The sequence below is a fragment of the Bombina bombina genome, chromosome 1 (assembly GCF_027579735.1).
Source record: "Bombina bombina isolate aBomBom1 chromosome 1, aBomBom1.pri, whole genome shotgun sequence".
NCBI classification, from domain to species: domain Eukaryota; kingdom Metazoa; phylum Chordata; class Amphibia; order Anura; family Bombinatoridae; genus Bombina; species Bombina bombina.
Window position 1 is genome coordinate 55,684,286 of NC_069499.1, and position 22,977 is coordinate 55,707,262.

The 22,977-nt window shown below is 39.9% G+C and overlaps 1 protein-coding gene across 1 annotated transcript in view; it reads left to right on the forward strand.

The window, feature by feature from the left end:
• Positions 1 to 13,443, forward strand: part of TMED8 (transmembrane p24 trafficking protein family member 8) — a 51,858-nt gene extending 38,415 nt beyond the window's left edge. The window contains exon 6 of the mRNA XM_053689263.1: positions 12,421 to 13,443. Within this exon, the coding sequence (XP_053545238.1) occupies positions 12,421 to 12,638 (218 nt within the window). The 3' untranslated portion in view covers positions 12,639 to 13,443. The remainder of the gene's footprint in view (positions 1 to 12,420) is intronic.
• Positions 13,444 to 22,977: the final 9,534 nt, after the last annotated feature.

Sequence of the window (22,977 nt, forward strand, 5' to 3'; positions counted from 1 at the left end):
TGTGTCTCAGACATTTACTTGCACCACACGTCTTCGGAATCCACTGCTATCCAGGTTGTATTGGATTTTTTTTACATTTAAAGGGATCGAAAGGTCAAAATTGAAATTTGCCAGGGTGCAAGGTGCATTTGAATGTTAAATAGAAGCAGCAATATACTTCCAATTGCAAAAATGCTTCTGGTAAAAGTTATTACTGTTTCTCAGTGGCATATGCACATATGCTGTGAGGGCCAATGCACCCGTATTCAAACACTACACCTTCCCAGAGAGTCAGCAGTGGCACAAATTAAGTCTTTATATGCACAATACACACCACCACCAGCTATCTGAACTTGAATACTGGTGCAAACTGTAAATAACCAGGATCTCAGACAGACAATATAATTGTCCAGCAAAGCAGACAAAACAGAGGATTCCCAGCATAAACTCCAGACAAATAATAAGGTCTGTTTGACACTTGCAAGTATTACATGCAGGTATAGCTGTTTCCTTCATCTGTAACCCCCCCCCCCCATACATAGCCTCAGCAGGTAAGAGAGAGAGAACCCAGTTTAAAACCTGGACTGGATTCTATACTCACCCTAATAGTAAGATGGAGAATCTTGCCCACCCTACTTCAGTCCAAGGAACCTAGAATGTACAACAAAAGAGTAACTTACCGGAATGTTAAACAGGTTGAGCTCATAATACAAATTCAATAATTATATGTATTAAACAAATCTTTGCAATATACTTTTTATGTTGCCCCCCTTTTCCTGTAATACAACTGTACAAAAAAAAACCTGTAATTGTTGGTTTTCTCAGTTACACTGAGTTTCTATAAAGTAATGGATCCCATGATGTTGGAACCGTTTTCCCCCCCCCCCCCCTTATCAATCTCTTCTGCTGAGGACAATCAGGGACACACATACAACCTGAATTAAAAGTGTGTTTGCTAACAAGGCTGTGTGTGGAAACAGTGTTAGTCTGTTTCAATGTTGTAATAAAAAAGCTAAGCACTTTTATTTTTTTATTTTTAAAACTTCATTTGTGCAGGGTTAATTACTTCCTGTTCGCAACACCACAAGGGGCTTGGGTCTTAACATGAAGCCAAAGGATCAGATTTTCCTTTGAATTTTTGCTAGGGGACATCATAAAATTGCTACAGTCAGTTTATTGTCAATGCTTAGTAGAAGACCTTTGCTGCAAAAATCATGTGACAATAGAACTTAGGTTTTGTAATGGTGACGCCCTTATTTAGCTGCAGGCGGTGGCTACACTGAGAATTTTTAAGTGCTCATTTAGGAAGAAAACTAGTAAGTTGTTTGCTGTTTTTAACACAATCTGTTTTCTTTCATGTAAGTGGCAAGAGTCCATGAGCTAGTGACGTATGGGATATACATTCCTACCTGGAGGGGGCAAAGTTTCCCAAACCTCATAATGCCTATAAATACACCTCCCACCTCATACTTAAGTTTTACAAACTTTGCCTTCGTTGAAGGATGGTGAAGCATATCATGCTTGATTTCTTCTGTGAAAGGCGCTTCTAAGCATTTTGAAGCCCAGTTCCTCTCAAAGTACAGTGTTTGTCTGAGGGATGTGAAGGGAGTATTGCCTGATGATGCCATGTTTTCGCCTATGGGAAATCTATTCTAAGGCTCTCTGTAAATTCACTCGTGGGGATTCATCTGCCACCTCCCTTTACAGATCGACATTATACTCCTCTACCATTACCTCTGCTGATATGTTTCAGTACTAGTTTGGCTGTCTGCTATATGTGGATGGGTGTCTTCAGGTAAGTGTGTGTGTGTGTGTGTATATATATATATATTATTTTTTTTTAAGACACTCTCAGCTATGTTTGGCACTTTATATTATTAAAGTTTTAAATATATATTGCATATATTTGCCGTGAGTCAGGTCTATGTTTATTTCCCTTTCCAGTCTCACAGTTTCAGCATGGACAATTCAGATTATTATAACCTTGGTGACTAAATAATCTTGATTTTATTAAAGACAGGAGGCGAATAAGTTTACATAATTCTTTACTGAAACCAAAACAGCAGCAAAGAAAAAATGAAAGGAAGACAAAAAAAAAACATAGCAACAGTGTATAACCAATCAGGATACAGCATAGCAATAAAGAGTCCAGAACAATCTAAGTCCTTCCTCTTTTCTTTGGTGAATCTCTTGAAAGACTACAGAAGAACGAACATCAATAACATCCTGTGAAGCACGGAATTTGAAGCTTTGTGGAAGATCCTAGCCGAGCCTTGAAAGATGCAAGAAAAAATCCAGTCCACAGAATTAAACTGTAAAAAAAGAAATAAAAATGACAATAATAATTGTTCTCTTAGGTACAGAACTATAGAATAAAACATAACCATGAACATACATAACATTTCAATATCTTTATCCTAAAACTTCTTCTTTTTTTTTTTTTAATCCTACACCGGGAGATGCAAGAAGAAAGAGGGTGGGAAAATATTTGCCTCCTGTCTTTAATAAAATCAAGATTTTTTTAGTCACCAAGGTTATAATAATCTGAATTTTATGTCAAGACAGGAGGCTTCATATTTTTGCAATTTTAACGCAATAAAAGTAATGACTCAGAATCGTGAAGAATAATAGAAACAAGAAAAGGTGGTTGAAGAAGACCAATCTGTGGCTTTAAGGATATCTTCAAGATTACTGCCCACCAAAAGAGCTTTGGATGCAGCTGCACCCCGAACGGAATGAGCTCCAAACGAAAGATTTGCCTGCGGAGAACATGAGCCAACGCACCCATCTGGCTAAAGTGGGGGAAGCGACGGGGCGAAAGGTGGGAACAAAGGAGATTAGTAATTGACCCCCAGAAGAAGGGCGGGAAGAAATCGTCCTAGAAAGATAAGATTTCAAACAGAGAGCCACACAGAGTTGAGGATCCTCAGGGAAATATGGGTAGAGGATGGACATGGATTTTGTGCGTTAAGAGATAGAAAAGGTAACGCCCTCAGGGGAAAAGGAAATGCCTTCTATGTCCAGCGCACGGATATCTGAAATTCTGCGGAAGGAAACCAAGCAGAGTAACATAGCCAATTTGGCCGACAACTGTCGGCCAAACAACTGTTAAGAAAGGACAACATGATGGAAACATCCCAAAGGTGAGAATATCGAGCAGGAGGTGGAACCTTCAATCGAATTGCTTTTAAAATCCGGCAAATTAGGGGATGTCTTCCAATCGGATTACCATCAACCGGAAAATGACCCGAAATTGCAGAGCGGACGACATTAATGGAGCGGTAAGCTTTCCCTTGGGAAAAAAGTTCAGAAAGAAAATTTACAATAAAAACTACAGCAGCTGAAAAGGGATCAACCTGCCTGTGAGAACACCAACTAACCCATGACGCCCAGGCTGAAGCGTAACATTTCCTGGTGCCAGGGGCCCAAGATTCTCGAAGGAGAAGTTGAGCGTCTTTAGAAAGGCCTTCGGAAGACCAGGATCCCCTGAAATCCGCCAAAGCTAGCAGGGAAAGGCGATCCTGGAGAATCAGGGGATGAGGTTCTCCTTTCAGACCCGCAAGGAGAACCTCATCCCCTGATTCTCCAGGATCCCCTGAAATCTGCCAAGCTAGCAGGGAAAGGCGATCCTGGAGAATCAGGGGATGAGATTCTCCTTGCGGGTCTGAAAGTATGTCGAGCTGATTGGGCAGAAGAAGAGGCGGAGAAACAGCCATCTCCAGAAGAAGTGGGAACCAGGGCTGCATTGGCCAAAAGGGGGTAATTATTGTGTTCTCGTGATGAGCGAGAAGGGAGGGAAAGCGTAAGCTCCGGATTGAGGCCAGCTCTGCAGAAAAGCATCCGAGGCCTTGCTCCCCGGATCTGGAAGCCAGCTGAAATAACGAGGCAACTGATGATTGATCCTGGAAGCGAAAAGGTCCACAGAAAAGGGACCAAATATTCTCTGAATTTTAAGAAAAACGGGGAGAAGAAGCCGCCAATCGCTGGAGTCTCTCCAAAAACGAGAAAACCAGTCCGCGACAGTATTGGAATCTCCAGGAATATACTGAGACCGGAGAGAAATGTTGCAGGAGGCACAGAACCTGAACAATTCTGAGGCAAGATCTGATAGCATCTTGGATTTCGTACCTCCTAAGCGATTGATGTATTGGACCGCAGATATGTTGTCCATACGGAGGAGGATGCAGCAATTCGTAAATTGTTTGGAGAAAGAGCGAATGGCAAAAGAGCCCGCCAAAAGCTCTAGACAATTGATGTGTAACGACTGTTCCAGAGGGGACCAAGATCCCCCCCCCCGTCACAGAGGTCCCAGAAGACTGGCATCTGAGAAGAGTACAAAGTCTGGCGAGGATCCAAAGATAGCCTTGCCATTCCAGGATTCCATGTGAAGGAGCCACCAGGACATCTCTACACGGACCTCCTCGTTCAAACAAATCATCTGATGATATGAACGGCATTCTCTGAAAGATTGAATCTTCAGCCTCTGCATTGCTCGGTAATGCAGAGGGGCAGGAAAAATTGCCTGAATGGAGGAGGCGAGGAGCCCGATGATTCTGGAAAGCTGGCGGATAGATACCATGGGGGACGCCAGCACCTCTCGAATTTCTAATTTGATCTTGTCGGTCTTCTCCTGAGATAGAAGGAGCAGACCTGAGGTGGAGTCTATGAGAAAACCTACAAATTCTACTTTCTGAGAGGGGATTAAAGCAGACTTCTCCGAATTGATAACAAATCCTAGCCCTTGAAGAAGGGAGGAGGTTGTGTGTAAGTGACAAAGGAGGGAAGAACGATCCTCTGCCATGAGGAGAATTTCGTCCAGGTAAATGATAAGGTGAATACCTTTGCCTCTGAGGGTTGCAATGACGGGCTTTAGAAGTTTAGTGAAACACCAAGGAGCTGAACTGAGGCCGAAAGGAAGGCAAGTAAATTGCCATATCCTGTCGTCCCAGAGGAACCTGAGGAATTTCCGATGGTCTGGAAACACTGGGACCGTAAGGTAGGCATCTGTCAAGTCTAGGCGGATGAACCAGTCCCCAAGACGGAGTAGGTCCCTGAGCATGTGGATACTCTCCATCTTGAAATGGCGGTATACCACGAAGTAATTTAAGTCCCGAAGGTTGATGACAGGACGAAATCCACCTGTCTTTTTCTTTACTAGAAAGAGGTTGCTTAGAAACCCCTCCTCTGGGTTCGAAACCTCCTCTATTGCGCCTTTGAGACGGAGAGATTGAACTTCTGAACCAATAAGGTCTATATTTGATTTTGAAAGATTCAGGGGTTTTGGGTGACCACTCTGGAAGGGAGGGCATATGAATTCCAGCTTGAAGCCTCTCACTGTTTGAGCAATCCAAGGATCCTGAGAAATTAAATCCCACGTATGGGGGAAAAAAGGGACAGTCTGCCTGCAAAGGGAGATATGGGGAAAGAAGTCAGGAACAAAGGAGGAGTACTCACTCTGGGTAGCGGGAGGGCCTGGAGGTAAGGTGGGTCTAGGAAGGGCTGATCTGGTCCTGACAGCTCGAGATCTTGGTGGGAAGAGAGTTCTCTGAGGATAGGAGGGGGGTACTGTTGGAAAGCAACTGCTTGGCGTTGCTGAACCATGAACTGTTGACCGCCGGGCAGACGACCCCTGAATCTGCCGGCCCTGCCAAAAACCCGATTAGAGGGATTGAAAACTCTTCTAAGGGAGGCTTGAATCCTATCAATAGAGGTAAAGGTGGAAACATAATGCCTCATGATATCCAAAAAGGGTTCTCCAAAGAGAAGACCCTTGGCTGAAGAGCCTGCTTCCTCAACAGCGAGAACAGCCAATCTAGGATTAATTCTCAAAAGGGCAGATCTTCTGCGTTCAGTAGAAATGGTTACGTTGGCGTTGCCAAGGAAGCAAAAACCTTGAAAAGCCCATTCTCGAATGGCAAAAGGATCTAAAGGAGAGCCAGACAAAAGGGCTTCATCCAAAAGATGTAAAATCTGTAGCTTGTGATAGCTGGCCTCTATCACAAGCTACCATAACTCTGGGAGAGCAGAACAAACTGTATGCACAGCCCGGTCAAACGCTCAGGTTGAGGATCGTGAGGAGGTGAACCATCTGTGCCGATGCAACAGAAGCTGCAGATTCCAGGAGTTTTTGTTCAATGCAAATTATTTGCTTATCTCTAGTAAGTGCATTTAAAACTTGTGCGTTTGCTACATTGTAATAAAACTTTTACACTTGAATCGTGCCCTGTGCGCCTGTTTTTTCTTCTCTGTTCTATGTAACTACGTTTGAGCCAAGACCGGTGGAATTGCTGGCTGGAACAAGGCTGCACTATAGAGGCACCAAGATTTGGGTAAAAAAGCCCACTCCAACGTAACCTGTTGGGAGTACCCTACAATTAAGGAATAACAATAATAGAAGATACCATCTGCAAGATTTGGATTACTGAAATTATTTTATAAGGTACTGTGGTCTGACTTTTCTGGCATCTCTCTATTATGAGATTTGAACGTTTTATGGATATACATTCATAACAGACCAACCTTACTAAGACTATGAATTAACTATCAAGTGTCTTTCTTTTGTATTTCTCTCGGTGTGTCTATATATACATATATAGATTTTTTACACACAATACCCATAGAAGTGTTTTATATAGAAGATTTCTGTTCTACACAATTTTGGAATCCTATCTTTATATACACAGAGGTTTTTCATAAATTCATAATATATATCTTGTATCCTGTAAAAAATTAAGATATTAGTTTTATTATAATTTATTATAATTTTTATGGTCAGTACATTGGCGCATAAAATTTCTTGGTAGTACATAATACCAAGTACTATAAATACACTTTGCTAAAAAATAAAAGTAAAAAGATAACAATACATAAGAAAAAACAATAATTAGAATAAACTAAATAGAATAAAATAGTTAAATAAATACTTAGAAATGAATGATATAATTAATGATATAACAGTTTATATTGAATAATAATACTTCAAAAGAAATACGTGACCTGCTGTCTTGGTAGCAGCAAAGAAAAGAGGAAGGACTTAGATTGTTCTGGACTCTTTATTGCTATGCTGTATCCTGATTGATTATACACTGTTGCTATGTTATTTTTTCTTCCTTTCAGTTTTTCTTTGCTGCTGTTTTGGTTTCAGTAAAGAATTATGCAAAAATATGAAGCCTCCTGTCTTGACATAAAATTATGTTCTGGAAAAATTTTGTATATTTTTTACTTACCTGAGGTTTCAGCTAGTTGTAACTTTGGTCTGTTTCAAATTTCGCAGGCAAATTAAGCTTGCAATGACGCAAAATACTTCTATTTATTGCGTCATTTTTGGTGTGAAGGTTGCGTTTGTTGTGATGCAAGTCACGTCATTTCTTGCGTCTTTGTTGACGCAATTTCTTTTGGATATTTTGTTTAAATGTTTTTTCTTTTGTTAAATTTTTCAAGATGTGTCAAACTGATCCTGCCTCTGATGTTACTGTAGGAACCAAGTTGCCTGAAAACAAATCTTCCAAAGCTAAGTGTGTATGTTGTAAATTGGCTGATCTTCCTTCTTCAGCTCAAGTATGTGGCACTTGTTATGAGCAATTATTTCATGCTGATAAAGTTTCTATAAAAGTACAAATACATCTACTGTTAAACATTCACAGTCTAATGTACATGATATTCCTGTAGATATAAATGATTATATTGCTGCAGCCATAGAGAAGGCTATGATTGCTATTCCGCCTTCAAATAAACGTAAAAGGTCTCTTCCTACTTCTCATAATTCTGATGAAGTTTCTTTTTAAGATGGAATATATCCGTTCTTTGTTAAAGGAAGTATTGTTTACTTTGGGTATTGAGGAATCTAGTCCTCTTGATAACAAGAATAGCAAATGTTTGAATTCTGAGGTTACTCCGGAAGATTTTCCAATTCCAGATGCTATCTCTCTAATATGATTACTAAGAAATGGTCTAAGCCTGGTACTTCTTTTAATCCTTCTTCTAGGTTTAAAAAATTGTATCCCTTACCTGTGTCTAATTTAGAGCTTTGGCAGAAAGTCCCTAAAGTTGATGGCGCTATTTCTACTCTTGCCAAGCGTACTACTATTCCTATGAAAGATAGTACTTATTTTAAAGATCCTTTAGATAGGAAGATTGAATCTCATCTTAGGAAGGCATATTTACATACTGGCTATATTTGTAGATTTGCTATTTCTATAGCTGATGTTGCTGCTGCTTCAACTTTTTGGTTGGACAATTTAGCAGAGCAGCTACTGGATCCTGATTTGTCTAACATTGTTGTTTTACTTCAACATGCTAATCATTTCATTTGTGATGCTATATTTGATATTATTAAAATTGATATTAAATCATGGAATGCAGAAATCTAGATTACTATCATTATCTTTTCAAGGTAATCATTTATTTGGTTCTCAATTGGATTCTATTATCTCCACTATCACTGGGGGTAAGGGAGTTTTTCTGCCCAAAGATAAGAAATTTAAGGGTAAATTTAAAGCTCCCAATCGTTTTTGTTCCTTTCGTCAGTCTAAGGAACAAAAAAACACTCCTTCCCCTAAGGCCTCTGGTTCCAATTGGAGACCATCCACAAATTGGAATAAGTCTAAGCCTTATAAGAAACCAAATACAGGCCCTAAGACTGCATGAAGGTGCGGCCCTCAATCCAGTTCAACTGGTGGGGGGCAGGCTAAAATGATTTCAAGACATTTGGGCAGATTCTGTCCAAAATCAGTGGATTCAGGATATTGTTTCACAGGGATATCAAATAGGTTTCAGAATAAGACCTCCCATGGGAAGATTCTTTCTTTCCCATGTTCCAACAAACCCTGTGAAGGCTCAGGCTTTTCTGAAGTGTCAGGGTATCTGTGAATGTCAGTAGATAATATTCAATTTAAAAATGCTTATTTTATTACTGGACACATTCTGTGTATTGCAATTCTGAGATCATGAGACATTAGATGCCTGGCTGACCACACATCAAAGTTCAATCCTCCCCCACTCAATATGCAAAATTACACAGGAGAGAACAAATAATTTAGACCGTTGTATAAATAAGGCCAGTGGGCCACTTCAAAGTAAATGTTAACATATGGAGCCCACAGATATATGCCCATAAATGGGTTTCCTGTCCAAGATGAATAATAAAACTCACAGTTCCCATGTAAGGAACAGACGGTCCATCTGCAAGAATAAGGGAATATACAAACTTACTCAGAGGATACAGCTGTCCTCATCTAAGTTTTAAATTGTCCCTGCTGAGATCTAATACACATTCTCAGTTGAGAAGGCATCTGAACTCAAGTTACCTACAGCACATGGGAAACTAGATCTCAGATAAAGGAATTATGCCAAATTGTCATGTAGTTTAAGATACTCAAATGAATATATATATTCAGACAACATTATTAAATATGAACACATGAATCTGGGAGATGGTCTATGCCTAAGAAGGGTAATATGGAAAGCTGAAAACCTAAGAATCAAGATTTCAACATGTCTTAACCTATGTATTTTTGAAAACATAGAAGTCTTAAGGATTCGAAGTTTGGACAAATCATATATATAGTTTTCAAACGTTAAATATGTGCCTCAGACTATTAAATAATAGGTACAAATAAATGGATGGGAAATTGTCTGTTTGTATAATATTAAATGTGAATGAATGTCTGCTAAATGAAAAATATAAATAACATCATATGTTTTTATACACTCAGCAAGTGATATACAGATATGCAATATTTATACTGATATGAGAAAGTAGTCCAATATAAATCTGATTGCTGATCTCAAGGTATGTATGTGATATTAAAGGGACAGTCAACACCAGAATTTTTGTTGTTTAAAAAGATAGATAATCCCTTTATTACCCATTCTCCAGTTTTGCAAAACCAACACTGTTATATTAATACACTTTTTACTTCTGTGACTAACTTGTATCTAAGCATCTTCTGACCGCCCCAAATCACATGACTTTTAGTTGTTATCTATTGACTTGCATTTTAGCCAATTAGTGCAGTGTCTGCCACTAGCCACAAGCGTGATCACAATGCTATCTATATGGCCTACATGAGCTTGCTCTCCCCTGCTGTGAAAAGTAAATAAAATAGAGGCGGCCTTCAAGGGCTTAGAAATTATCATATGTGCCTTCCTAGGTTTGCTTTCAACTAGAATACCAAGAGAACAAAGCAAATTGTTGATAAAAGTAAATTGGAAAGTTGTTTAAAATGACATGCCCTATTTGAAAAATGAAAGTTTTTTTTGGACTTGACTGTCCCTTTAAGATAACTGAGAAAGTAATTGAGTCCATGATGAAGGTATTATAATCTTTTTAAATCCTTTCATAGAAAATGTTTTTAACGCATTTTAAGATATTATAAGTGGAATATATTCATGCCTAGTCTTGAAATACTCAGAATAAAATTGTATTAAATGGAACTTTACGGTCCCATGTATATTGAACTTAAGTTATTAATACAAGAAATTATAGTATATTAAATAAAAATATATAGGAACTGTATTTACTATTAGCAGTGTTTAAAAATGAAACTGCATTTCTGGGTGTCTGCTGCCACCTATAGATCAGAGATTGTATCGCAGCCAAAAGATAAATGGCTACTCAGGGAGGCGTCTCCCAAATAACCAAGAGATGTTCAGATCAGGGGGCCTATCACAAGACAAACTTCCGTGGGGCGTTTCCAATTTCACCAATGATTAGAATAAAAAGGGGTGGGGTTATATCGCGTGCTGAATTTGGACTGACAAACTGTTGCCTTGGAAGCCAGTCTCTCTAAAGCAAATCTGGGCCTAATTTTTATCCATCTTGCAAAAATACCTCTCTTAATTTATGAGGTGAAATTGGACTTATTGGAGAAATTCTGGAAGCTGAAACATTAATTTGGTTATTTGGGTAAAGTATAAGAAACCATATTTTTAATATTTTAATCAGACATTCACTAAGGCTATAGTTAAATTGTAGCTAGTAATTTAAAAACCATATTTTGTGTTTTAAGTTATATCCATAGCCCTGTCTAAATTGGAACCAGTCACATTCAGTGTTAAATCATTTATTTGCTAGACAGGGTTTTACACTCCAGATTTATAAGTCAGTCATTATAGTGAACGCTTTCAGAACTGTACATAAACTGGTTATTGTGATTAAATCCCTGGTAGTTCTAAATTAAGCATAGTAAATTGGTAATCCATATTAAACATTGAACTAGAGTTATTGGTTAATAACAGAAGATTCTGGTATTTTATTGTGATATTTTATACGAGATTATTGTGAGTAAGGTAAATTGTAAAGGTATATTTTTATGGTCTTTGTATAGAATATTATACAGCATACGGGTATATCATTTGATTCATAATCTGGTTTCTATAAATATAATTCCATGTGTTTATAACTTTAACTTATCGTAAAGAATTTAGGAATAAATATTGATTTTAATTGTTTCGCATATGCATTTTAATTGGGGGTTGTTTTAAAGAATAATTATTAAATACATTGTATTCTAACCCAGCCATATACTGACAGAAGTGTGTTTCAGACCTAGAGCTTTCAGGGGTGATTGTTCCAGTTCCTCTACAGGAACAGGGTTTGGTTTTTTTTATTCAAATCTGTTCATTGTCCCAGAGAAGGAGGATTCATTCAGACCAATTCTGGATCTGAAAACTTTAAATCATTTTGTAAGAGTCCCAACTTTCAAGATGGTGACTATAAGGACTATTCTGCCTTTTGTTCAGCAAGGTGATTTCATGTCAACAATAGACTTACAGGACGCTTATCTTCATATTCTGATTCACCCAGACCACTATCGGCCTCTTTTGCCTGATCTCCTCCACATGAGTTGCTGAACTCAACCCACCTATTGTAGGATTTGGAGTTAACACATTATCAACCAGTCCTACAGCTTATAAGTATTTTTCTTTCTTGAATGATAGTAGCATTTTGAGCTAGTCATATCCCTAATTAAGATCTTAGTCCACAAACGGCAGCACCATAAAGCAGGTTAAGAGGTTTATTTCATCACACCTGGGTCAAACAAAGTGACGTTTCGGTCATCAAGCCCTTAATCATACATGTATGATTATGGGCTTGGTTCCCGAAACGTCACTTTTTTTGACCCAGGTGTGATGAAATAAACCTCTTTTAACCTACTTTATGGTGCTACCGTTTGTGGACTTTGTTTGATAAGGATATACAGCACCCTTGTGTTGGCGTGCACCTGACCGTAGTGCTGTGCTATTTGAGTGAATATAATTAAGATCTTAAGGAGGGTCCTGGGCGATTGCTGCACGTCTCAATCAGTATACAGAGAAGGAATAAATAATGCCTACGTTTTTTGTAAATGTTGCCTTTTGAATTTGTTTGTGTGGTGCCATTTGTCTCCCAACAAACAGAACCAAACCAGTATAACTTAATTCTAATTTATATTTTTTCAGGGCATAGCCGGGAAGGGGATGTGGAGCGTGGTTCTGTGTATCGTCTGCGCAGTCGATATGGAGAAATTATGCAAGTTTTTCGCAGAGACAGTCATCGTGAAGTACAGGCGGGCAGCCATGAGTACCCTGGGGAGGGGGTCTATTTACTCAAACTGGACAACTCTTACTCATTACTCCGCAACAAGACTCTGTATTTTCATGTATACTACAGCAGTTGATGAGATGAAGGGCTGTGAGGGCCACCTGACCAATGAGAGTAAGCTTGTGTGATTCTGGTGCAACTATATCAGGGTGTGTGTCCGTGCCTGCACACAGCCACGTTTGAATAAGCTTTTATCTGAAAACCATGCACTTCTGTTGGTGCACGCCACAATTTTGTGCACACACTGTCTTCTTTTTTCACCACCTCTTCTGTAGCCTGGATCAGATGTTGCATAGCTCTGAAAGTGCTGTCCTCTATTTTTGCTCCAGATGAATGATTGCCTGCCCCGAGCAATAGGCTGCTGGTTGCCGTGAGAGGTTAGGCTCAGGTCAGTCCCACTGCCAAATGACAAAGAATCATGTAACAGTCAGGCCAAAAAGAGACTGCATTAATACAGAGACATAATATATGCATATATATGGAGAGATATTAGTATTTAAGAATAGTCAATTATTGTGTTAATTAGCACAGCGCATTAATGAGTTTTACAAAATGTAAGATATTTATTTAGATACAAATGTAGTTTTATTTCTGGTTATGCTGTTGATACTTAGTTAATTGTTAACTGTAATGTATGGTACATTTTATACTGGTTGAGCACTGCTAATGGCTGGTACGATAAAGTTAACTGACTAAGAGCTAACGGGACCATCTTGGCTCTTGGAATCCGAGCCCACCTCTGTGCCGAATGCTCCAACTTATTGGGAATTGATCTGACCTCTACACCAGTCATCTACAATAATTAGTGTAAGTAAAATATGACCCTGAGAAAGTTTAATATCTATCTTATTTTCCATAAATAAAAAAATACAACAGCCAAAGACTTACTCTAAATATTATACATATTTTTCACTTTTTAAAAAAAGTTTGCTCAGAGGCATCAAATGTTATAGCTCAGAAATGAGATGTGGGAAGGACTGTGATCTGCCATTACTAGAAGTATGAGAAAGCTCTGGTCAGTTGTGCAAATTTATTTTTATTTTCCTGTTTTTATTATTATTATTGATAAAGCAAAGTAAATCCATTATTTTCTTTCATAATGTGGTGAGAGTATTGGGGTCCTGGAGAGTGCAAGGAGTTTGGTGTCCTCAGGAGGTGTGGTTGCCAATAAATATTTTAGAATTACTTGCAATTACTTTCAGGGCCCTTCAGAGTTGGCCTCTCCTGAAAGAACAGACTTTTATCTGTGTTTTCATTTGGACAATGTCACAGCAGTGGCCTATATCAATTATCAAGGGGGATTCCCTAGCGATGAAGGAGATTTCCTAAATTTACTATTTCTGCAATTCATATTCCAGGCGCGAACAACTGGGAAGTAGACTATCTCAGTCTGCAATCCTTTCATCCAGGGGGATGGTCTTTTCATCTCGTTGCTTTCAACCAGATTGAAGATCAACAAGGTCTACCAGAGATAGACCTGATGGCTTCTCAATTAAACAACAAACGTCACAGATATTCTGCAAGATCCAGGGATCCACAGGCAGAATTTATAGATGCTATAGAAGTTCCCTGGTCATTTCATCTTGCATACATATTTCCTTAAACTTCTACTGCCAAGAGTTATAGTTAGGATCAAACAAGAGCTCTCATCAGTAATTGATTAATCCAGCTTGGCCACGCAGAACTTGGTCTGCGGATCTGTCACAGATGTCCAGTTGTCCTCTGTGGTCTCTTCCTCCAAGACGTGACCTAGTGTCTCAAGACCCCTTCTATTATCAAGATCTCGAGTTTCTAAACTTGAAGATTTGGAGATTGAACGCCTGATTTTAAAACAGTGGTTTTTCTGATGCAGTAGTTGAAACCGTAATTCAGACCAGAAAGTCTGTTACAAGAAAAGTCTATCACAAGATTATTTCCTGGTGTGAAAAACAAGGTTTCAGCTGGCATTTCTTCAGAATTCCTAGCATTCTCCAATTTTTACAAGAGGGCTTAGATAAGGGTTTATCTGCTAGCTCTTTAAAAGGTCAGATTTCAGCGCTTTCTGTGTTATAACTTAAAGGGACAGTCAACCCAAAAAATGTTAATCTTAATCATACGGATTACGTTTACTAGGATAAATAGTTCAAACTGTAGCCCAATTTTGCTAAATATGTAGTTTTCGAATAAAAGTACTTACTACATGTCCCTTGGCCATTTTGAAATGGCCACCAGCCTCCTCCTGTCAATGTGTATCCCAGCATCTCATGTTCATCGGCAAATAAAAATGATCATCCAAAAGCAGAACACAAGTCTTTTAAATGCTGATGGGGAACACTTGCTTATATTTTTATAGCATTTTAAATTCTGGTCTCAATCAAAAAGGCATTTGAAAGTTGTAAAACTATTAAATAACTCCCCTGTTAAAGGGACAGTCTACACCAGAATTTGTATTGTTTTAAAAGATAGATAATCCCTTTATTACCCATTCCCTAGTTTTGCATAACCAACACAGTTATATTTATATATTTTTACCTCTGTGATTATCTTGTATCTAAGCCTCTGCAGCCTGCCCCTTTATTTCAGTTCTTTGACAGACTTGCAGTTTAGCCAATCAGTGATGGCTCCCAGGTAACTTCGGGGGCACGAGCACAGTGTTATCTATATGAAAAACATAAACTAACACCCTTTAGTGGTGAAAAACCTGTTTAAATGCATTCTTAAGAGGCGGCCTTCAAGGTCTAAGAAATTAGCATATGAACCTCCTAGGTTAAGCTTTCAACTAAGAATACCAAGAGAACGAAGAAAAATTGGTGATAAAAGTAAATTGGAAAATTGTTTAAAATTACATGCCCTATCTGAATCATGAAAGTTTATTTTGGACTAGACTGTCCCTTTAAGGTTTGTTCTTTTGATGCTCACAGCCAAATTTACATCTTAATTGCAGGGTTCACATTTAACAATATAGACAGTGTAATGCTACTGGTAATTAAGATTTTAGTACCTGCTTTTATACAGTACACAATGACATAGTTCTGCTGTGAGCTGCCATCTCCGGTACTTTGTTAAATGTTTTGGGAAATGTTAAAAAAAAAAAGTGAACCCATGGATTGTCATATTGGACTAGAGTTGTAGAATTTACAGTCTACTTTCTATGGAGCTGAAATGTCTATTTTTTTTGTTTATGAATTAACCCCTTGCTTTCTATTTCAAGTCATAGCAGTGTCTAATAGCCCTGTATTGTAGCTAAGAGATTTACACAAAATGAGTTAACAGCTGTACACAAGGGAATTTAAATATGCAGTGTTTCTACTCTGTTAAAGTGAAGGTAAACTTCGGTGAATGAAAGCCCGTTTTTTAAAAATACTATTAAAAACAGGGGCACTTTCATTCATCAAACTTTACAAAGCAGCCGTTTTGTTAAAAAATGTACCTTATTTTCTTTTCACTGCTACAGCAGCTTCCCCCACATAGAGATCCTTTATTCACACGTCAGCAATGACTAATCCGGCTTCCTCCAATCACAGCATGTCCTCAGGCAATGACTACCCTGGGGGGAAAGCTGTGATTGGAGGAATCAGGATTAGTCATTGCTGACGTGTGAATAGAGGATCTCTAGGTGAGGGAATCTGCTGTAGCAGTGAAAAGAAAAAAAGGTAATTTTTTTTAACAAAACGGCTGCCTTCTAAACTTTGATGAATGAAAGTGCCCCTGTTTTTAATAGTATTTTTTAAAAAACCGGGCTTTCATTCACCAAAGTTTACCTTCACTTTAACTATCAGCACATTTCTGCAGGTGCTTTGTTTAAAGGGACACTGAACCCAAATTTTTCTTTCGTGATTCAGAAAGAGCATGAAATTTTAAGCAAATTTCTAATTTACCTCCAATTATCATATTCTCTTGGTATCTTTATTTGAAATGCAAGAATGTAAGTTTAGATGCCTTCTTTTTCAAATAAAGATAGCAAGAGAACGAAGAAAAAAATGATAATAGGAGTAAATTAGAAAGTTGCTTAAAATTGCATGCTCTATCTGAATCACAAAAGAAAAATTTTGAGTTCAGTGTCCCTTTACAGTACAAATATTGTGCAGAATTTAATTGTGTTTTGTGTAATCACAAAGCTAAACTGGAACCGTAAGCAGAAGATCTTTTTTATTTTTAGTTTGAGATCTAGTTACACTTTAAGATATAAGGAAACTGGTGTAAATTTATACATTTTTGTTAATGTATTTAAACAAAACTTTGCAGGCAATTGCGCTCAATATAAGTTTAGATATCTACAGAAAAGAGGGGTTATTTGTTCATGTATTTCTCCAACATTGGTCCACGGCTTCATCCTTACTTGTGGGATATTCTCTTCCCCTACAGGAAATGGCAAAGAGAGCACCCAGCAAGAGCTGTCCATATAGCTCCCCCTCTGGCTCCGCCCCCCAGTCATTCTCTTGCCGCTCTGAACAAGTAGCATCTCCACGGGGATGGTAAAGGAGTATGTGGTGTTAGTTGTAGTTTTTTTATTCTTCTTTCAAGAGTTTATTTTAAAATAGTGCCGGTTTGTACTATTTACTCTAAAACAGAAAAGGATGAAGAGGAGTATGATTTTAGCAGCAGTAACTAAAATCAATTGCTGTTCCCACGCAGGACTGTTGAGCCCAGAGAACTTCAGTTGGGGGGAACAGTTTTGCAGACTTTTCTGCTCAAGGTATGATCAGTCATATTTCTAACAAGACATGTTAATGGTAGAAGACTTGTCAGTTTTCCCTTAAGGGGTAAGTAAGCCATTTTCTTTAGACTCATAACAGATTAAGGCTTACAAATGGGCTAATACACTGGTTGACACTATTGTGGGCTAAATCGATTGTTTTATTTCATATTTTAATGGCATTTAGAGTGTTTTGTGCACTTAAAAGCACTTTTTGGGAACATTTTTTATCGCCTGGCATTGAGTTAGACGGCTATTTCAGTCAGGAAGGCCCCTTCACTCTGGTTATGCAGAGGAAGGAGGGCCCCGTTTTCCGCGCCTCAATTGCGCAGTTTACTTACATGGCAGTGCATGCAGCTTCATGTGAGGGGTCCTGTGGCATACTAAAACGGACTCTGAAGTTATTATTTCATTGCTGAATAAGCTCTCAGGGAAGGGTAAAAAGCCGCAGCAAGGCTGTGGCTGTGATTTCGTAGTGTACTAAAATTGTCCTAATTTAACAAATAGCTCCGGTTTTGCTCCATTTTAAGGGTTAAAGTCTTGAAACTTGGTGTGCAATACTTTCAGGGGCATTAGGACTCTGTGGTAAAAAATTTTGTTTTGTATTATTTAAAGGGACAGTAACGCTTTTCTTTAAAAACGCTTTTATTGCATTATTAGCCTGCCAAATTCTGTCTAACATGTCTATACCTTCAGAGGCTTTATGTTCTGTGTTGTATGAAAGCCAAGGTGGTTCCCCCAATGTAAGGTTTGTGCAAATTGTGTCATAGCGTCCAAACAAAGATATGGACAGTACTGCCACATTGAATAAGATTGCCCAAGATGATTCTTCTAATGAAGGTAGTGGGGATAGTTCCTCATCCTCTCCTTCTGTGTCAACACCAGTTTTGCCCGCGCAGGCGATACCTAGTACATCTAGCGCGCCAATGCTTGTTACTATGCAACAGTTAACAGCAGTAATGGATAATTCTATAGCAAATCTGTTATCCAAACTGCCATCCTACCCTAGAAAGCGTGACAGCTCAGTTTTAAATACAGAAGATGAGCAGGTTGGTGCTGAGGACAATTTATCAGTTATACCCTCACATCAATCTGAATTGGCAGTGAGGGAGGGCCTGTCTGAGGGGGAAATTTCTGATTCAGGAAAGGTTTCTCAGCAGGCAGACACTGATGTCGTAAAATTTTAATTTAAGTTAGAACATCTCCGCGCCCTGCTTAAGGAGGTCCTAACTACTCTTGATGACTGTGATTCTTTGGTAATTCCAGAGAAATTGTGCAAGATGGACAAATTCTTAGGGGTCCCAGTGCACGCTGATGCCTTTCCGATACCCAAGCGGGTGGCGGATATAGTGACTAAGGAGTGGGAAAAGCCAGGTATACCTTTTGTTCCACCTCCTATATTCAAGAAAATGTTCCCCATTGTTGACCCCAGAAGGGACGCATGGCAAACGGTTCCTAAGGTTGAGGGGGCAGTGTCAACGTTAGCTAAGGGCACAACTATTCCTATTGAGGACAGTTGCGCTTTTAAAGATCCTATGGATAAAAAATTGGAAGGATTGCTAAAAAAGATATTTGTTCAGCAAGGTTTCCTGCTTCAACCAATCTCGTGCATTATTCCTGTCACCTCGGCAGCGTATTTTTGGTTCGAGGAACTAGAAAATTCGCTCCAAAAAGAGACTCCATATGATGAAGTCATGGACAGAATTCACGCACTAAAGTTGGCTAATTCCTTTATTTTGGATGCTGCTTTCCAATTGGCTAAGTTAGCGGCAAAAAATTCAGGGTTTGCAATAGTGGCGCGCAGAGCGCTTTGGCTAAAATCCTGGTCGGTGGATGTGTCGTCCAAGAATAAATTGCTTAATATTCCTTTCAAGGGTAAGACCCTTTTCGGGCCGGAATTGAAAGAGATTATTTCAGACATTACTGGTGGAAAGGGACATGCCCTCCCACAGGATAGGCCTTTCAAGGCTAAGAATAAATCTAATTTTCGTTCCTTTCGCAATTTCAGGAACGGATCGAATCCTAACTCTGCGGCCTCCAGACATGAAGGCAACTCTTCCCAGCCTAAGCCAGCATGGAAACCATTGCAAGGCTGGAACAAGGGTAAACAGGCCAAGAAGCCTGCTGCTGCTACCAAGACAGCATGAAGGGGTAGCCCCCGATCCGGGACCGGATCTAGTAGGGGGCAGACTTTCTCTCTTCGCTCAGGCTTGGGCAAGAGATGTTCCGGATCCCTGGGCACTAGAAATAGTCTCTCAGGGGTATCTTCTAGAGTTCAAGGAACTTCCTCCAAGGGGAAGGTTCCACATGTCTTGCTTATCTTCAGAAGACAGGCATTCTTACATTGCGTAGGAGACCTATTAAAATTGGGAGTAATAAACCCAGTTCCAACAGCGGAACAAGGTCTGGGTTTTTACTCATACCTGTTTGTAGTTCCCAAAAAAGAGGGAACTTTCAGGCCAATTCTGGATCTAAAAATTCTAAACCAATTTTACCAACAATCCAGGAGGGTCAATATATGACTACCGTGGACTTAAAGGATGCGTACCTGCATATTCCTATCCACAAAGATCATCATCAGTTCCTGAGGTTCGCCTTCATGGACAAACATTACCAGTTTGTGGCTCTTCCGTTCGGTTTAGCCACTGCTCCCAGAATCTTCACAAAGGTGCTAGGGTCCCTTCTAGCGGTTCTACGACCGAGGGGCATTGCTGTAGCACCTTACCTAGACGACATTCTAATCCAAGCGTCGTCTCTTTCCAAAGCAAAGGCTCATACAGACATTGTTCTAGCCTTTCTCAGATCTCACGGGTGGAAGGTGAACGTAGAAAAGAGTTCCCTGTCTCCGTCAACAAGAGTTCCCTTTTTGGGAACAATAATAGATTCTTTAGAAATGAAGATCTTCCTGACAGAGGTCAGAAAGTCAAAGCTTCTAAACGCTTGTCAAGTTCTTCACTCTATTCTTCAGCCTTCCATAGCTCAGTGCATGGAAGTAGTAGGATTGATGGTTGCAGCAATGGACATAGTTCCTTTTGCTCGAATTCATCTAAGACCATTACAACTGTGCATGCTCAATCAGTGGAATGGGGACTATGCAGACTTGTCTCCCCAGATTCAAGTAGACCAGGTAACCAGGGATTCTCTCCGCTGGTGGTTGTCTCACGATCACCTGTCTCAGGGAATGAGTTTCCGCAGACCAGAATGGGTCATTGTCACGACCGACGCCAGTCTCTTAGGCTGGGGTGCGGTCTGGGACTCTCTGAAAGCTCAAGGTCTATGGTCTCGAGAAGAGTCTCTTCTTCCGATAAACATTTTAGAACTGAGAGCGGTATTCAATGCGCTCCTGGCGTGGCCTCACCTAGCAAAGGCCAAATTCATAAGGTTCCAGTCGGACAACATGACGACTGTAGCGTACATCAATCATCAGGGGGGAACAAAGAGTTCCTTAGCGATGAGAGAGGTATCCAAGATCATCAAATGGGCGGAGGATCACTCCTGCCACCTATCTGCAATTCACATCCCAGGAGTGGACAACTGGGAGGCGGATTATTTGAGTCGTCGGACTTTTCATCCGGGGGAGTGGGAACTCCACCCGGAGGTTTTTGCCCAGTTAACTCAACTATGGGGCATTCCAGATATGGATCTGATGGCGTCTCGCCAGAACGCAAAGGTTCTTCGATACGGGTCCAGATCCAGGGATCCCAAGGCGACACTGGTGGATGCATTAGTGGCGCCTTGGTCGTTCAACCTTGCTTATGTATTTCCACCGTTCCCTCTCCTTCCCAGGCTTGTAGCCAGGATCAAACAGGAGCAGGCCTCAGTGATTCTAATAGCCCCTGCGTGGCCACGCAGGACTTGGTATGCTGACCTGGTGAATATGTCATCGGCTCCACCATAGAAGCTACCTTTGAGGCAGGATCTTCTAGTACAAGGTCCGTTCGAACATCCAAATCTAGTCTCTCTCCAACTGACTGCTTGGAAATTGAACGCTTGATTCTATCTAAGCGTGGGTTTTCAGATACAGTCATAGATACTCTGGTTCAAGCCAGAAAACCTGTAACTAGGAAGATTTACCATAAGATATGGCAAAAATATATCCGTTGGTGTGAATCCAAGGGATTCCCTTGGAGTAAAATTAAAATACTTTCCTTTCTCCAAGAAGGTCTGGATAAAGGTTTGTCAGCTAGTTCCTTAAAAGGACAGATATCTGCTCTGTCTGTTTTGTTACACAAACGTCTTGCAGCAGTGCCAGATGTACAGGCGTTTGTACAGGCGTTAGTTAGAATCAAGCCTGTTTACAGACCCATGACTCCTCCTTGGAGTCTAAATTTAGTTCTTTCAGTTCTTCAGGGGGTTCCGTTTGAACCCATGCATTCCATAGATATTAAGTTACTATCTTGGAAAGTTCTGTTTTTGGTTGCTATTTCTTCTGCTAGAAGAGTTTCTGAATTATCTGCTTTGCAGTGTACTTCTCCCTATCTGGTATTCCATACAGATAAGGTAGTTTTACGTACCAAGCCTGGTTTTCTTCCAAAGGTCGTTTCCAACAGGAATATTAACCAGGAAATTGTTGTTCCTTCTCTGTGTCCGAATCCAGTTTCAAAGAAGGAACGCTTGTTACACAATCTAGATGTGGTCCGTGCTTTAAAGTTCTATTTAGAAGCAACAAAGGATTTCAGACAGACATCATCTTTGTTTGTTGTGTATTCTGGTAAGAGGAGAGGGCAGAAAGCTACTGCTACCTCTCTTTCTTTTTGGCTGAGAAGCATCATCCGATTGGCTTATGAGACTGCCGGACGGCAGCCTCCTGAACGAATTACAGCTCATTCTACTAGAGCTGTGGCTTCCACATGGGCTTTCAAGAACGAGGCTTCTGTTGATCAGATCTGTAAGGCAGCGACTTGGTCTTCTCTGCATTCTTTTGCCAAATTTTACAAATTCGATACTTATGCTTCTTCGGAGGCTATTTTTGGGAGAAAGGTTTTGCAAGCCGTGGTGCCTTCCGTTTAGGTAACCTGGTTTGCTCCCTTCCTTCATCCGTGTCCTAAAGCTTTGGTATTGGTTCCCACAAGTAAGGATGAAGCCGTGGACCGGACACACCAATGTTGGAGAAAACAGAATTTATGTTTACCTGATAAATTTCTTTCTCCAACGGTGTGTCCGGTCCACGGCCCGCCCTGGTTTTTAATCAGGTTTGAAAAATGTCTTTCTTTATACACTACAGTCACCACGGCACCCTATAGTTTCTCCTTTTTCTCCTAATCGTCGGTCGAATGACTGGGGGGCGGAGCCAGAGGGGGAGCTATATGGACAGCTCTTGCTGGGTGCTCTTTTTGCCATTTCCTGTAGGGGAAGAGAATATCCCACAAGTAAGGATGAAGCCGTGGACCGGACACACCGTTGGAGAAAGAAATTTATCAGGTAAACATAAATTCTGTTTTTTTATTTGCACAGTGTATATTGCATGTGAATTTTAATCAGCATGCAAGATCATATTGTTAGAATATTATAATTTAGTAAATTATATACATTTCAGACACTGTTAAGACAGCTGTAGAAGTTTTTATTTTAGGTCACGCACACCTATTGGAAATGTGTTCCGCTTTATCTTGTTAAAAAGGAAAACAGTTTGAATTTAGGCTTCCGTTCCAGGCAGTACAGTACCGCTCAGTATCCTAGCGGTTCCTATATGCGGTTATGCGGCGGTAGATGAAGAGATCAAGAGAAGCCAAACTGGTCC